The following is a 15,748-nucleotide window of genomic DNA, read 5'->3' as shown; positions in this document are numbered from 1 at the left end:
AGGAAGAACTGAACTGAAATCCTGGGTTAGAGATTTACCTCAAGCACTGAACTACAGAAAGTAATAGGAAGGCGGAGAAACATTGATCATTATGTCAGATCCTTAAATACTGATACACACCCCTTCTTTTGGCAATAACGTCTATCTCTCAAAAACTTTTCAATTCCTAATATTATTCCAGTGTCAACAATAATGTGAAACACGGCATTCTCTTCAGCTTCCCTGGCTTAGAAACTGCTTGTGAGACATATAACAATGTCAGAATTTTAAGATTAAAGACCCTATTTCCTGTTGCTAAGCAAACAAAATGACAGACTATTTTAAAAAAGAAAAGTCACCTGTCTCACTGCCTGATCTTAGCAAATGGGAAAGCTGCCAACCTGATGAAGCCCAGCTTGTATTTTACTGGAGCCACTATTTTACTTTGCAAATGTTGAGCCAGTTCAAATGTATGTAACATTGCCTAATAGCGAGCAGCAGTTAATTCTTATACGTTTCTTTACATTTTTTTTTGTTGTTGTTGTTGTTGTTATAAAAGTTTACATAATTGCTGGTAGGAATGTAAAATGGTGTAGTAGATAAGTGGTTGCCCAGGGCTAGGGGCTGGTCAGGGAGGATGGGAAGTGATTGCTGAAGGGTACAGGGTTTCTTTTGTGGGCGATGAAATGTTCTAAAGTTGATTGTGGTAATGGCTGCACACTTGTGACTATATGGAAACCCCTGACTATATGGAAACCCCTGAATTGTTATACTTTAAAAGGATGAATTTTATGGCATGTGAATTATAGCTCGATAAAATTATTTTTAACGGTTTACATCAAGTTAGATTTGTTAAGTTGGAAAATGGAACAGTTGAGCAAAGCAATGTTCATTTTCTTGGCAAAATTCTATACAAACACATTTTGGTTAATTTCTTTTTCCTATGTTAGGTTTATCTTTACGTAGGTAGGTATAAGTATACTAAATATATAATTTTGGATTTTTTTCACTTGTCATATCTAAGCATTTCTCTTGTTCCACCATAGTCTGCATTTGCTTCATTTTTGTGACTTCATAATCTTGCCCCATTTTATGCAGCTGGCTTCTAACTTTTCATGATTGTAAATAATGCTGCAAATGAACTTGTTTCCCACATAGTTTTTATTCCCCTGTTAGGCTTACTTCCTTAGGATGTTTCCCTGTAAAAGTATAGAATCAAAGGCAATAAGGATATTTAGGACTATTCATGCTGGATTCTTTCCTGTATGTTATCAGAGGATTTTGCCTGTTTATTTTGCTATCAATAACAGGAGCTTCTATTTCACCGAACCTTCATCAGTACTAGGGATTTTTTTTATTGTTACTGTTGTTTATTTTTTATTGAGATATATTTGACATATAATATTGTATAAATTTATAGTATCTAACAGGTTAATTCAATACATTTATATATTGTAATATGATTGCCATTGTAGTGGTAATTAACACCTCTATCACATGTAATTACCATTTCCTTTCAGTGGTTAGGATAATCAACTTCTAGTCTCTTAGCAAGTTTGATGATTATAATATTGTTGTCTATATTCACCATGCTGTGCATTAGGTCTCTAGGACTTATTTACTACTCATTGCAAGTTTTTACCCTTAAACGATATCTGCCGTGTCCCCAGGACCCCTCTTCCCAGGAGTTATTTTTCAAGTAAACGTTTTATTCTAGAGTAATTTTAGATTTGCAGAAAACCTGCAGAGACAGTACAGTTTTCTTGGATCACTCACCCAGTTTACACAGTTGTCAACAACCTACATTACAACGCCACATTTGTCAAATCTAAAAAACCAACTTCGGTATATTACTATTAACTAGACTCTGGTCTTCATTCATATTTTTTAGTTTATCCATCAATGTCCTTTTTCTGTTCCAGGACCCAATCCAGAATTGGGTATAATAATTTTAATTTCTAAAATTTAATATAATGGGTTTAAAATGGCATTGCATTTTTGTCAGTCATGTTTTTTTTTTTAATTTTGGGTTTTTCTTTTAAGAGGTCAATTTTCTTTTAGATTTATTTATTTGAGAGAGAGAGAGAGAGAGAGAGAAAGAGCATGAGCACGGGGAGGGATAGAAGGAGAGAGAAAGAGAATCTCAAGCAGACTCTGCACTGACCTGAGCTGAAACTTAACCAACTGAGCCATCCAGGTACTCCCAGATGTCAAATTTTTAAGGGAATATTTTTAATTATTCTGCTTGATAGTGGGAAGATTGGGGGTTAATTTCCAACCCAGTGAACTTGCTTTATCAGAGTAATAGTCCTGTTGCTGAAAAACTAGAAACACATTTCTGTGGTCTTCCTGACAAAAATGCATAACCTAAATGTAAACACGGTGAGACATCAGCCAAATACACATTGAGAGAGTCTGCAAAGTAGCCAGCCTATATTCTTAAACAATGTCAAGGTCAAGAATGACAAAGACTGAGGAGCTGTCCCAGATTAAAGGACACTCAAGAGATATGACTTGGATCCTGAACCCCTGGAGAAAAGTTAGCTATATAAAGGACATTGTTAGGCCAAGTGTCAAAATTTGAATGTGGATTGTGGGATAGAAAATAGCATTTTATGAGTTAAATTTCCTGATTTTAATCATTGAACTCTGTCTACTCATGAAGGACAATGTCCTTGTGCTTGGGAAATACATACTGAAATGTTTGGGGGAGAAGGGCCAGGTATCTCCAATTTACCCTCAAATAGTTCAGGAAAAAATTGTGTGTGTGTATGTATGTGTATATATAAAGATTCACATATATGTAGAAGGAGAGAGAATGATAAATGAGCAAAATGTGAACAATTGATAAATCTAGTTAAAAGACACTAGGGGTGGCTCAGCGGTTTACATGGAGCCTGCTTCTCCCTCTGCCTGTGTCTCTGCCTCTCTCTCTCTCTCTCTCTCTCTGTGTGTGTGTGTGTGTGTGTCTCTCATGAATAAATAAAATCTTTAAAAAAAAAAAGATATTAGGGGAGTTTTTGTCATGATTCCAGCAATGTTGATTTCAACATTTTCAATTATATCAAAAACTCCTCCCCCAAAACAACTAGAAATACAGCAGCAAAAATTTCCTATTGGGTCTCAACAGATCCTCAAATGCAAATTGTCTCTTTCAGTCCTGTAGGTGAACAAATGCACAAATTCATAGATTTTGATTCTATGCATAATTAAGAGCCACCTTTTCATAATACCTATTTATTATAAGTCACTAGAATTTAATGTTCTCATTAATTAGTATATCAGTAATTAGGATATTAGTAGAGTTTGTTGGGGATGCATAATTCCATATTCTAAAAGGTCTAGAATGCTTGGCAAAATTGGCACTTTATAACCATTGCTGTCATAGAGATTTGTAATTTCTCCTGCTTTTTGGAAGTACCCTTTGTTAACAGTGCCATCTTGAATTGTTGCTGTTTTTCACTTACTGTGGTTCTAGTAAGCATTAACTGTAAGTTAAATCATGATTACATCCTACTTTTGTTGACTGTGCGGGTTACTATTTAGATACTGTTGTTTCTCTCCATTTCTTAGCTCTTGGGGTTCTTTGTTCAGTGGGAATGGACTTGGAGTCTTTTGCCTCTTACTAAGAAGCAATCAGGGACACTTCTTGTGGCTCTCCTTAGGCGGCTTTCTCATCTCTAAAACATGCCCACTCCTTTATGTTCTGGCCTTTAGCAGACCAATGAAGAGGGAGGTGTGTACTCCTTGTACTGAGTTAGTAATCACTCTAGTATTGGTTCATTAACACTCCCTAAATGGGCCTTGAAAGTGAAAAATCAAAGTCCTCTCAAACTCACAAGTCTGATCATTGATTTGCCTCAAATTTTCACTAAATGACCTCAGCATATGGCCAGCTGAAGTTCTCTACAGTAGCTCATCACTTGAAGGCATATATTTTTAAAACTGGGGGGTTTTTGAGCACAGGAAAAATGAAAGTAGTTGTTAAATTAGTACCATGATAATAGGTGATTTACACCTGTTTTAAAATGTGACTTTGTTCTTATATCAGTTTCTCAATTACAAAAGGAACAGAAAATATAAAAGAAATAGAAGTCACAAATATTTATATCAGTGAATCAAGATGTTGATTATAATTTTGCTATTTAAACCATATGGTACAATGGAAAATTCTTAATAATGACATAATTGCCTCTTTGGATGATGAAATGGCAATATATTATAAGTTAGTCTTGATACAGCAGTTTCAGTTCTAGAAAGCTGTCTTGTTAATGTACTTGCATGTACAGAGAGGCATAAACTCCAATAATAATCATTGTAGCATGGTTTAGAATGGTAGATGGTGGGAAACAAAAGTCCATCAAGGTCTATCAAAACAAGACTGGTTAAATAAATTATGGTACATTTATAGAATAAGATAATATCCAGCTGCCGAAATTATGATGTAATCTGGTTTCCAGACCAACATTTAAGAAGCTTGGAAGTCACAACATCTTCCTAACAAGTAAAAAGCTGAATAAGCAAAAAAATCAGCAATTCTTCTTAGATCTCTCAGAGAAGTGAGGTTACAGAGCAATTGGCTGTCTCTAAAATTGGAGAGACCCAACAGTGAATACAGAGAATCACAGATTATTAGAATAAACAGTTCCGGGATAGAGAAACCTGAACTGTAATTGACAAATTGTCAGAGGCTCAGCATAGACAGACCTGAAAAAGAAAACCTCCCGGGAGACCTAGTCATAGTCTTTCCTCCCCCCACTTCGTGTTTGCTCGATTGATTGATTGATTGATTGATTGATTTAGGAGAGGACTGGCTTGGAACATACACAGTCCTCATAGCAACTCTCTCAACATCAAAAGCTGCTTTTCAGACTTGAATATTCTTTTTTTTACGGTTTTTAAAATTTATTTATACATGAGAGACACAGAGAGACAGAGACACAGGCAGAGGGAGAAGCAGGCTCCCTGCAAGGAGCCTGATGCAGGACTTGATCCAAGGACCTGATCACGACCTGAGCCAAAGGCAGATGCTCAACCACTGAGCCACTGAACTTTCAAAACTACTTTTCAAGGTGCATGGATAGTTCTGGACTCTGAATTCTGTTCCATTGATCTTTATGTATATCCTCATGCCAGTACAGTCTACAATTACCCTAGTTTTGTAATAAGTTTTGAAAGTCAGAAATATTAGGTCTCCAAGTTTGCTCTTTTCTTTTTTTTGGAAAATTGTTTTGGTTATTCTGGGTTCCTCATATTTCCATATGAATTTAGCATCAGCTGGCCAATTTCTGTAAGAATGCCATGCCAGTGCCAGATTTTGGTATACAAGTCTTGTACTTCTTTTTAAACTTATTCTTCTATGTTTTTATGCTATCGTGTATAGAATTGTTTTCTGATTTGTTTCAGTTGTTTATTGCTAGTGTATAGAAATAATTATTACTATTTGCATATTGCTCTTGTATCCTACATCCTTGCTGAACTTATTACTTCTAATTGTTTCTTGTGATTCCTGAGGTTTTTTTTTATATGAGATGATGTCATTTGTCAATAGAGATAGTTTACTTCTTCCTTCGAAGTCTTGATGCCTTCCATTTCTTTTTCTTGCCATACTATCCTGGCTAGAATTGCGTGCCTTATTAAGTAGAAGTGGTAAAAGCAGACATTCTTGTGTTAATCCTGATCTTAGGGAGTAAGCTTTTTAGTCTTTCACCATTGACTATGTTACCTATGTGATTTCCATAGATGCACTTTATCAAGTTGTGGAAGTTCCCTTTTATTCCTAGTTTGTTTGTTGCTTTTTATCATGAACATGTGTTGGATTTTGACAAATGCTTTTTATATGTCTATGGAGATAATCTTTTGTTTTTTCTTCCCCCCTTTATTGGCATAATGTATTACATTACTTGATTTTCATGTTGAATCAAATTTGTATTCATGGCATAAATCCTACATAGTCATGGTATATATAATTCTTTTTATGTGTTCCTGAATTCAGTTTACTAGTATTTTGCTGAGAATTTTCACATCTATATTCATAAGAAATATTAGCTTGTAGTTTTCTTTTTTAAGGACATCTTTGGTTTTGATCTTAGGGACTGGCCTTGTAGAATGAGTGGAGATGTATTTCTTCCTTGCCTATTTTTGGAAGAGTTTATGAAGGGTTGGTGTTAACCCTATAGATTTCTGGTAAAATTAACCAGTGAAGCCTGGTCCTGGACTTTTCTCTGTGGGAAATTTTTTGATTACTAATTGAATTTCTTGCTACAAGTCTATTCAGATTTTTTCTTTCTTCTTGAGTCAGTTTTAGTAGTGTGTGTCTTTTTTGTCCAATTTGTCTAGGTTGTCCAATTTTTTGTCGAGAATTTGTCCAATTTGTCTAGGTTGTCTAATTTGTTGGCATATAATTATTTGTAGTATTCTGTTATAATCTTTTATATCTGTAAGGTTGGTCACAAAGTGCTCCCTTTTGATTTCTGATTTTGATGACTTAAATTCTTCTTTTTTTCCTTAATCTAGCTAGAGGTATGCCAATCTGTTGATCTTTTCAAATAATCAGCTTTTGGTTTTGTTGATTGTCACTATTGCTTTTCTCTAATTCTGCTCTGATCTTTATTATTTCCTTCTTTATGCTCACTTTGGGTTTAATTGGCTCTTCTTTTTAAAATTTCTTTTCTTCTAAGATCTTATCTATTATTTGAGAAAGAGAGCACATGCCCACAGGTGTGCGCACATGAGGAGGGGTGCAGAGGGAGAGGCAGAGAGAGAATCTCAAGCAGCCCGTTTTGAGTGTGGAGCCCAGTGCATAGCTTGATTCCCTGACCCTGAGATCATTACCCGAGCCAAAATTAGGAGTTGGATGCTCAACTGACTGAGCCACCCAGGTGCCCCTTCTTTTTAAAATTTCTTAACATGGAAGGTTAGGCTGTTGATTTGAGTTCTTTCTTCTTTTTCAATATGGCTTTTACAGTTATTAATTTCTCTCTAAGTGCTGCTTCTTATAGGTTTTAGTATATTGTATTTTCCTTTTCATTTATCTCAAACTCTTTTCCTGTAATTTCTTTTTTGACCCATTATTTAGGAGTAATTTTCACATATTTGTGAATTTACCAAATTTCCTTCTTTTTTTGACTTCTAATTTTATTTCATTGTCATCAGAGAACATACTTTCAACTCCTTTAAATGTATTAAGACTTGATTTATTGCCTAAAATATGGATCTTTCCATGTGCACTTCAGAATATGGATTCTGCTGGTGGTGGGTAGATACTTCTGTATATGTCTGTTAGGTCTAGTTGGTGTATAGTTGTTCAAGTCTTCTATTTCCTTATTGATCTTCTGCCTACTTATCTAGATCTTCTATTTTGTCTGATATTAGTATAGCCACTTCAGCTTTCTTTTGGTTACTATCTGCATAGTATATTTTTTCATTTTCCTTTCTTGTTCTTTCAACCTATTTGTGTCTTTGAATCTAAAATGAGTCACTTTAGAAAGCATTTTGTTGGATAATGGCTTTTTAAAAATTCACTCTGCCAATCTCTGACTTTAATTGTAGTGTTTAATCCATTTAAATTTAATGTGATTACTAAAAAGTTAAGATTTAGGGGTGCCTGGTTAAGCATCCAACTTCTAATTTCAGTTCAGGTCATGATCTCAGGATCCTGAAATTGAGCTCCACATTGGGCTCTGTGCTCAGTGGAGAGTCTACATGAGATTCTCTCTCTCTCTTTCTCTCTCTCTCTCCCTCCCTCCCTCCCTCTGTCCCTCCCCCCACTTTTCCCCCTCTCCCTTTCTTTTTTTTTTTTTTCAATTTTTTATGATAGTCACAGAGAGAGAGAGGCAGAGACACAGGCAGAGGGAGAAGCAGGCTCCATGCACCAGGAGCCCGATGTGGGATTCGATCCCGGGTCTCCGGGATTGCGCCCTGGGCCAAAGGCAGGCGCCAAACCGCTGCGCCACCCAGGGATCCCCCCCCTCTCCCTTTCTATCTCAAATAAAAAGGTAGAATTTGATTCTGCCATTTTGTACTTTGTTTTCTATATATCTTTTTTGTTCTTTTAATCCTTCACACTGCCTTCTTTTGCATTAAACATATATTTTCTAGTGTGCTATTTTAATTCCTTGTCATGTCTGTTACTGTGGGTTTCCTGGTATTATAATTAATATTTTAGCTTAAAATAATCTATTTTAGACTAATACTAACTTTAATAGCATGCCAAAATTTGTCTCCTGTATACTCCATTCCTTTCCCACTCCTTTGTGGTGTAGTTGTAGTATAAAGTATGTCTTTATATCTTACATGCTGCTCATCCACATATATTTATAATTATTGCTTGATGTACTTGGCTTTTAAATCATATGGGAGAAAAAAGTTATAAAAATGTATTTATGCTATCTTTTATGTTTACCAATGTAGTTACCCTTATTAATGCTATTTATTTCTTGTTTTTTTTTTTCATTTTTTTAATTGAAGTATTGTTGACACAAAATGTTACATTAGTTTCAGGTGTACAACATAGTGATTCAACACCTCTATACATTATGCTATGCTCATAGCCACAAGTATAGCTACTGTCTGTCACCATACAGTGCTATTACAGTATCATTGACTATATTCCCTATGCTGAACCTTTCATCCCCAGGACTTACCCATTGTATAACTGGAAGCCTATACCTCTGACTCCCCTTCACCCATTTTACCTCTCTCTCCCCTCTTTTCCCGCTGACAACCATCAGTTTTTTCTCTGTATTTATATGTCTGTTTCTGCTTTTTTTTTTTTTTAACAAAAATTTGCTTATTGTTACGTTTGTTTCTTATATTCCACATATAAGTGAAATCATGTGGTATTTGTCTTTCTCTGCCTTATTTCACTTAGCATAATGTCCTCTAGGCTCTATCAATGATGTTGCAAATGGCAAGATCTAATTCTTTTATGGCTGAGTAATATTCTATAGGGTGTGTGCTCATGTGTGTACACATATATACATGCATACACACACACTACATCTTCTTTATCCATTTATCCATACACACTACATCTTCTTTATGCATTTATCTATCAGAAGACACTTAGGTTGCTTCCATATCTTGGCTGTTATAAATAATGGTGTAATAAACATAGGGGTGCATATATCTTTTTGAATTAGTGTTTTTGTTTTCTTTGGGTCAGTACCCATTAGTGGAATTACTGGATCATATGGTATTTCTATTTTTAAATTTTTGAGGAAATAACATACTATTTTCCACAGCAGCTGCACCAATTTACATTCCCACCAAGAGTGCACAAGTGTTCCTTTTTCTTTCCATGTTCACCAACACTTTTTATTTCTTGTCTTTTTTATTCTAGCCATTCTGACTGTGGGATGATAGCTCATTGTGGTTTTGATTTGCATTTTCCCCAATTATTAATGATGTTGAGCATCTTTTCATGTGTCTGTTGTCCATGTGTATGTTTTCTTTGGAAAAATGTCTATTCAGGTCCTCTGCCCATTTTTAATCAGATTATTTAGGTTTTTGGTGTTGAGTTTTAGAAGTTCTTTATATATTTTGAATATTAACCCCTTATCAGATGTATCATTTGCAAATATCTTCACTCATTCAGTAGGTTGCCTTTTTGTTCTACTGATGATTTCCTTCACTGTACAAAAGCTTATTTTGGTGTATCCAAATACTTTACTTTTGCTTTTGTTTACTTGCCCACGGAGGCAGACATATTTAGAAAACTGTCGCTAAGACTCATGTCAGAGAGATTACTGCCCATGTTTTCTAGAAGTTTTATGGTTTCAGGGAGGGACAGTATATTTGAAGAGAAGCAAGACCTGGATTCTGATTTCAGCTGAGTGTGTAATGTTTTCTTTCTTAAAATTTGGGCCTCATATTTTCCCATCCATGGAAGAGAGATGTGAATACATCTCCCCATCTATTCTGTAGGGCTCTGTATATAGAAATGCTTTGGTCCCTTTAGGAGAAAATCACTTAGCTTCAAGGTTTCATTATTGTTACTTCCAGTTCTACTTACCATTATGTGTCCGTGATCAAGCCACTGAACCAGTTGCTTCTGTTGCTCCGCTCAGCCCCTCACCTCTCTTTTTTTCCATCCCCCTCTCTTTTCAATGAAGAGACAATACTCATTTTCCCCATAGATATGACAGTAAGTTTATTCTTATTTTTTTCTTATTATTTAAATTCAATTAGTTAATATAGGAGTGCCTGGGTGGCTCAGTCGGTGAAGCATCTGCCTTCAGCTCAGGCCATGATCCCAGGGTCCTAGGATCCAGCCCTACGTCAGGCTCCCTGCTCAACGGGGAGTCTGCTTCTTCCTTTCCCTCTGCTGTTCCTCCTGCTTGTGTGCACACGCATGCTCTCGCTCTCTTTCCCTCTCTCTTTCTCTCTGTGTCAAATAAATAAATGAAATCTTAAAGAAAAAATCAGTTAACATATCGTATATCATTAGTTTCAGATGTAGAGTTCAGTAATTCATCAGTTACATAGAACATGACAGTAAATTTCAATTGCTTTATATGTGTTTCAAGATTACTTGAAGATGTTCAGGAAAAACTGCTGTTGTTATTTGCAGTTTGACTGGCAATTAGGATTATTTTGCACAAATAGGGTATATTTTAATGTAATCCTGAATGTGATTATTTGAAGTTTTTTTAATATTGTGCATAATACTAGAAATAGAGTTTTGAAACCTCCTCTAGTCCTTTTTATGCATCTTTCCCTTTCTTCCTCCCACTCTTTCTTTCTTTTTGTCTAATATCTCCCTAGCTCTATGAAATCCAAGCTTCTCTGTGAAAAGTGGTTAGAAATTCTAGCTTTTTTTTTAATTGTAAAATATACTTAACATAAAATTTACCATTTTAGCCATGTGTAAGTGTACCATTCAGTGGCATTAAGTACTTTCACATAGTTGGGCGATGTGCACCTGTTTTTGAAAAATACCAATTCCATAGTTGCTGGGCAATATTTTGTGAACCAGTATTGTTATTCAAATTAAATAGTATGGACCCAGCACTTGGGTGGCTCAACGGTTGAGCATCTGTCTTCGGCTCAGGCCGTGATCCCAGGGTCCCAGGAACGAGTCCCACGTGAGGCTCCCTGCTAGGAGCCTGCTTCTCCATCTGCCTGTGTCTCTGCCTCTCTCTCTCTCTCTCTCTGTGTCTCTCATGAATAAATAAATCTTAAATAAATAAATAGTATGGACTGCATTGTTTTTCTGACTTATTTTGTGGAAGCCATGAGCTTTATAAAGCGAGGTCAGTATTCATTTTGGTGGTCACGCTTCCTTTTCTTCACTTCATCTGAGCACAACCTAAACAACCTACTCATTTATCCATAATACATTTAACTCATGTCTCTTTTGGTGTCGCAGGTTGCAAGGCAGGTAGGAATTAACTTGGGGACAGCCGCGTCAAGAGGACTGTATCACCCAGCAACAATCTTTATGGGCCGCCAAATGTCAGCCATGTTGAGCATCAGAGGTTTCCGTGCAGAGCAGAAATCTCCCCAGCCCACAAAGAGTGTTTCAATTCCTGACCCACATTCACACCGACAGCCAGCCCGGAGTGGTGACGTGACAGACAGCTGTGTAGGACAAATTCACAGTGACACACAGCGCTTAAAGAAGTCTGACAAAATAGATGGCAAGACATCTCTTCAGATTGGTGAGAAAATGCCAGTCACAGGCAGCGCATTGTCTGAGGAGGAACAAACTCACTGCTCGCAGATAGGAAGCAACACACATCACGGCGAGAGTAGTTTATCTGAAGGCAAAAAGTCTGCCCAACTCCATTCCCTGTTGCTGGCAAGATTAAGTCCAGAGAACAGAACTACTGATGTAAAGTGTGACAGTTCCAACAGATCAGAGGGATCAGAGGGAGAAATACTGACACGGGAACATATTGAAGTCAAGGAAGAAAGAGCCGGACTGCCAGGTGCTCCCATATCAGCCTCGGAATGCTGCGCGTCTGAAAATGAGTGTTCTCAAGAGAAGGGTTCGGCTTGGGAAGGTTGCTCAGGTGGGGTGAGAGGCTGAGATTGTTTGCTGATTTTTATTGGGGTTTAGTTTTGGGGGTCGTAGCAGTCTCCTGTCAGAACGACATACACTCTAATTTTATCTCTGTTAGAAAAACAAGCCAGTGACGTTGGCCAGTAAATTCCATTCTAATGAATTCTTGAATATAGGCATGGAAATATTTTACAAGCTAATATGCTGATTTTAAAACCCACTGTGATATTTTAAAATATACTTGTAGTGATTTTTCACATACTATAATTAGTTGTGAGTTGTTTCTACACATCTTTCTTTAGCTAATTCTGCCCTCGAAGCAGAACATGTTCACCTCTCCCTGAAATTAGTGATCAGTAATCTATTCATATCTGCTTTTACAGATCATGTTCCTCCCGGGGACCCAGAGTCACAGAAACCCTTCAGAAAAATGCAGGAAGAGCAGGAAGAGGAAAGTTTGAGCAGCAGCAGCAGCAGCAGTGACCTCACAGTCTCTGTAAGTGAAGATGATCTCATTTTCAAGAGTCCAGAACCACAGCCAAATCCAAGTGACAAGATCGAGGGAGAAGATGGAATAGAGGCCTTAAAATTAATCCACTCTGAGCAAGAAAGAGATGCCCTGTCCACCGAAAAACATAATTGTATTTTGCAAACCCTAAGCTCTCCTGATTCAAAAAAAGAATCCTCCACTAACTCACCAACAAGAAAGTAAGCCATTCAATTTTTTTTTATTGTTCTGTTTTTAATTATAGACATTTTTAGAGACCATTCCACTGGGAATGTATTATTGAACCCTTAGCCATAGATGAGTAAGTTCCTTAAGTGTCATGAACAGTCTTTTAGACAAGGTCTAATTTTCTTTCTTTTGTTTTGTTTAATGAAATAGCTTTTAAAGTCTGAATCATGGTGATTGGCAGTTTACAATTATATCCAATCGATCCTTGGTTAATTCGTGAGTTATTTCCCCCCACACCCTGCCCTCCAGCCTTGTAGAAAATAAATCATTTTGAAGTTGTGGTAACAAAGAAGGTGACAAATAGTTAAACTTAACTAGGAGTTCAGCTTTAGAGGCTAAGAACTTTGTATCTAATTAATTTGCTTAATCCTTCTATTCCTTGTCATGGTATCTTATGGTTAAATAAGAGTTTGAGTTCTGCCAAGTGTATTTCTTTTTTTTATTTTTTTAAAGATTTTATTTTTTATTTATTAATGAGAGACACAGAGCGAGAGAGAGGGGGCTGGGGGGGAGGGCAGAGACACAGGCAGAGGGAGAAGCAGGCCCCATGCAGGGAGCCTGACGTGGGACTCGATTCCCCGGTCTCCAGGATCACGCCCTGGGCTGCAGGCGGTGCTAAACTGCTGCGCCACTGGGGCTGCCCTGCCAAGTGTATTTCTAAGTCAGCTTTCGTTTTCTGAATATAAATGTGAGGACCCTGGAATCTTCAATGTTAAATAGGAACAACATCAGTATTATATATTCTGAGCACTTAAAATATCCAACTCATAGGGGCACCTTGGTGGCTCATTTGGTTGAGCATCTGACCCGTGATTTTGGCTCAGGCTATGATCTCATGGGTCATGAGATTGAGTCCCCTGTCAGACTCTGTGCTGAGCAGGGAGTCTGCTTGAAAATTCTCTCCCTTTGCCTCTCACCCCACTCATGCACACACACTCTCTTTAAAGTAAATAAATAAATCTTAAAAAATAATATCCAACTCATAAAGATGGTTTTGTATTACTGACTTGTGTAGAGAACATGGAGACTGTTAGAAAACCAATTGTGCAGTGAAAATAGCATCACATCTCTTATAGGGGTAGAAGGAACCTAAGTTAACAACCCAATGTAGATCTCATCTCTTAAAAATGAGGAAACCAAGGCCAGGGACATAGAGGTGACATTTGAGCCATTGGGGCAGACCTTCTATACAGCTTACCTCCCAAGCCTCCACACTACCCCCAGAACTTTCTTTCATACCATGATGGTGTCACTCTTTTCAACCATCTCAGCAACAGGAAAAGCTAAGTGGGCATTCTTGCGTATTAGGGTATATATTCTCTTTTAGAACACTTGTCCCTTTCAATATATTGCTTTTTACCATTCATAATCTACTTATGTGAAAAGTTTATAGTCCGAATAACTCCAAGCTGACATTCAAGAAGTATTAATTAAGAGCACTCCCAAGGACACAGTACTTGCGCTATAGATGGAAGAACTGACAAATTTCCTGTCCTGATTTATTGTGGAAGCAAGCCAAATAGATTTTTCTTGTCATAACTCTTTTATGCCATCAAAGAGGTATAGGTATTACATACTACATCATCAGAAACTTTATTACTGAAGATAACAATCTATTTTGGATTTTGTATTCACAGGCTTCTTTCTATAGCGGTTCATTGGCCAAGTTAGTACTTTGGTAGGCTAACCAAGGGGCTAGTGTATTTACTCAGGATTTAGTCTTTTTCTGAGATGAAAAACATTGATTAGGTGTGTGGAATTAAGAACATACTATCTCCTTTTCTTCTAGATGAATGACTTTTTCCTATGACCTTAAAGCCAAGCTCCTTAGAATTTGGGTATATAGTTTTCCAAAATTTATGGGAAAATATGGGAATTTGGGGAATTTTTAAATATTTGCCTTAAAGGAATGCCCCCAGAATGAAAGGTCAGTCAGTACTGTTTGATGTCTGTACTATCAAATTTGAGCCTATTGATTTTTTGTGGTGAAAGTACTCACCACGAATAGGTTGAAAGTGGTTTTAAATGCTGCTGGTTAACCTGCTGACATTCTCGCTGCTTTTGAGGCCCTACTTTCTCTTATTTGTTCTTTAGCATGAGCTATTCTTCTTTGCACTGTGAGTTATTAATCTGGGGCTATATCATTGTATTTACACAGCCAACATTGTGACCTCCAAGGTTCATTATATCAGTTTACTTCAGGGTCTTTTGGGGGCTTGGAGAAAAGTCACTTGAATGAATTTTGGCTAAGAAGGATGAGAAAGTGGGACACAGACAGACACATAGGAAGATATGAACAGAAAACTGGAACCTCTGATGATGATGATAGTTATGTTTTAGCACATCTCTGCCAGCTGAATTGCTGTATTTGAACAGAAAACATGGTCTTAAGCTTCCCAGCAATAAAGGTGAAAAGAAGAGTGCAGTATGCTAAATAGCTCCCATCTGAGGAGAAAACTGAAGCCAAGGACTATTTTTGTGTTGTTTGGTTTTTGTTTGTTTTGTTTAGGAAAAAAGTGAATGGTTTCTTTGAAATATAATTCACATACCATACAATCCACCCATTTTAAGTGTACAGTATAAGGGTTTGGGATACATTACATTACTGATTTATAAAAATTGTACTTATGATATAAAAAACATTTAAAAATTACCATTTTAAGCGTATAATTTAGTGACATTCACCGTAGTCATTCAGCCATTGCCACTATTTACAAAAGTCGTTCCCCACCCCAAATATAAACTCCATTAAGCAGTAACTCTCCATTCTTTCCTCCTCTCAGTCTCTGGTAACCTCTATTCTACTTTCTATCTATGAATTTGTCTATTCTGTTGGTAACTAGACAATATTTGATCTCTTGTGTCTGGCTTATTTCTGATCTTAGTATAAGATCTTTAAGGTTTAAAAAAAAAAAGATCTTTAAGTTTTAAACAGGTTGTAAATATCAGAACTTCCTTCTATTTTATGGTTAAATAATATTCCAGTGTATGGATATACAAAATGTGGTATATTGTGGATATGCCAC

General features: G+C 36.7%; 1 protein-coding gene across 8 annotated transcripts in view; it reads left to right on the top strand.

The window, feature by feature from the left end:
- The window catches only part of KIZ (kizuna centrosomal protein), a 131,852-nt gene that overhangs the window by 34,043 nt on the left and 82,061 nt on the right, over positions 1–15,748 (top strand). For 7 of the 8 annotated variants that reach the window (XR_005377470.1, XM_038571427.1, XM_038571428.1 and 4 more), the window contains 2 exons: positions 11,351–11,996; positions 12,370–12,694. Coding sequence is in view for 7 of the 8 variants with exons in the window: in XM_038571427.1 (XP_038427355.1) it covers positions 11,351–11,996; positions 12,370–12,694 (971 nt within the window). In the remaining variant the exon portion in view is untranslated. The remainder of the gene's footprint in view (positions 1–11,350; positions 11,997–12,369; positions 12,695–15,748) is intronic. The other variant, XM_038571426.1, reaches the window with a different exon arrangement.

The sequence above is a fragment of the Canis lupus genome, chromosome 24 (genome assembly GCF_011100685.1).
Source record: "Canis lupus familiaris isolate Mischka breed German Shepherd chromosome 24, alternate assembly UU_Cfam_GSD_1.0, whole genome shotgun sequence".
Taxonomy (NCBI): Eukaryota; Metazoa; Chordata; class Mammalia; order Carnivora; family Canidae; genus Canis; species Canis lupus.
Note: the sequence above shows the minus strand (reverse complement) of the source record. Positions and strands in the feature narration are given on the sequence as shown.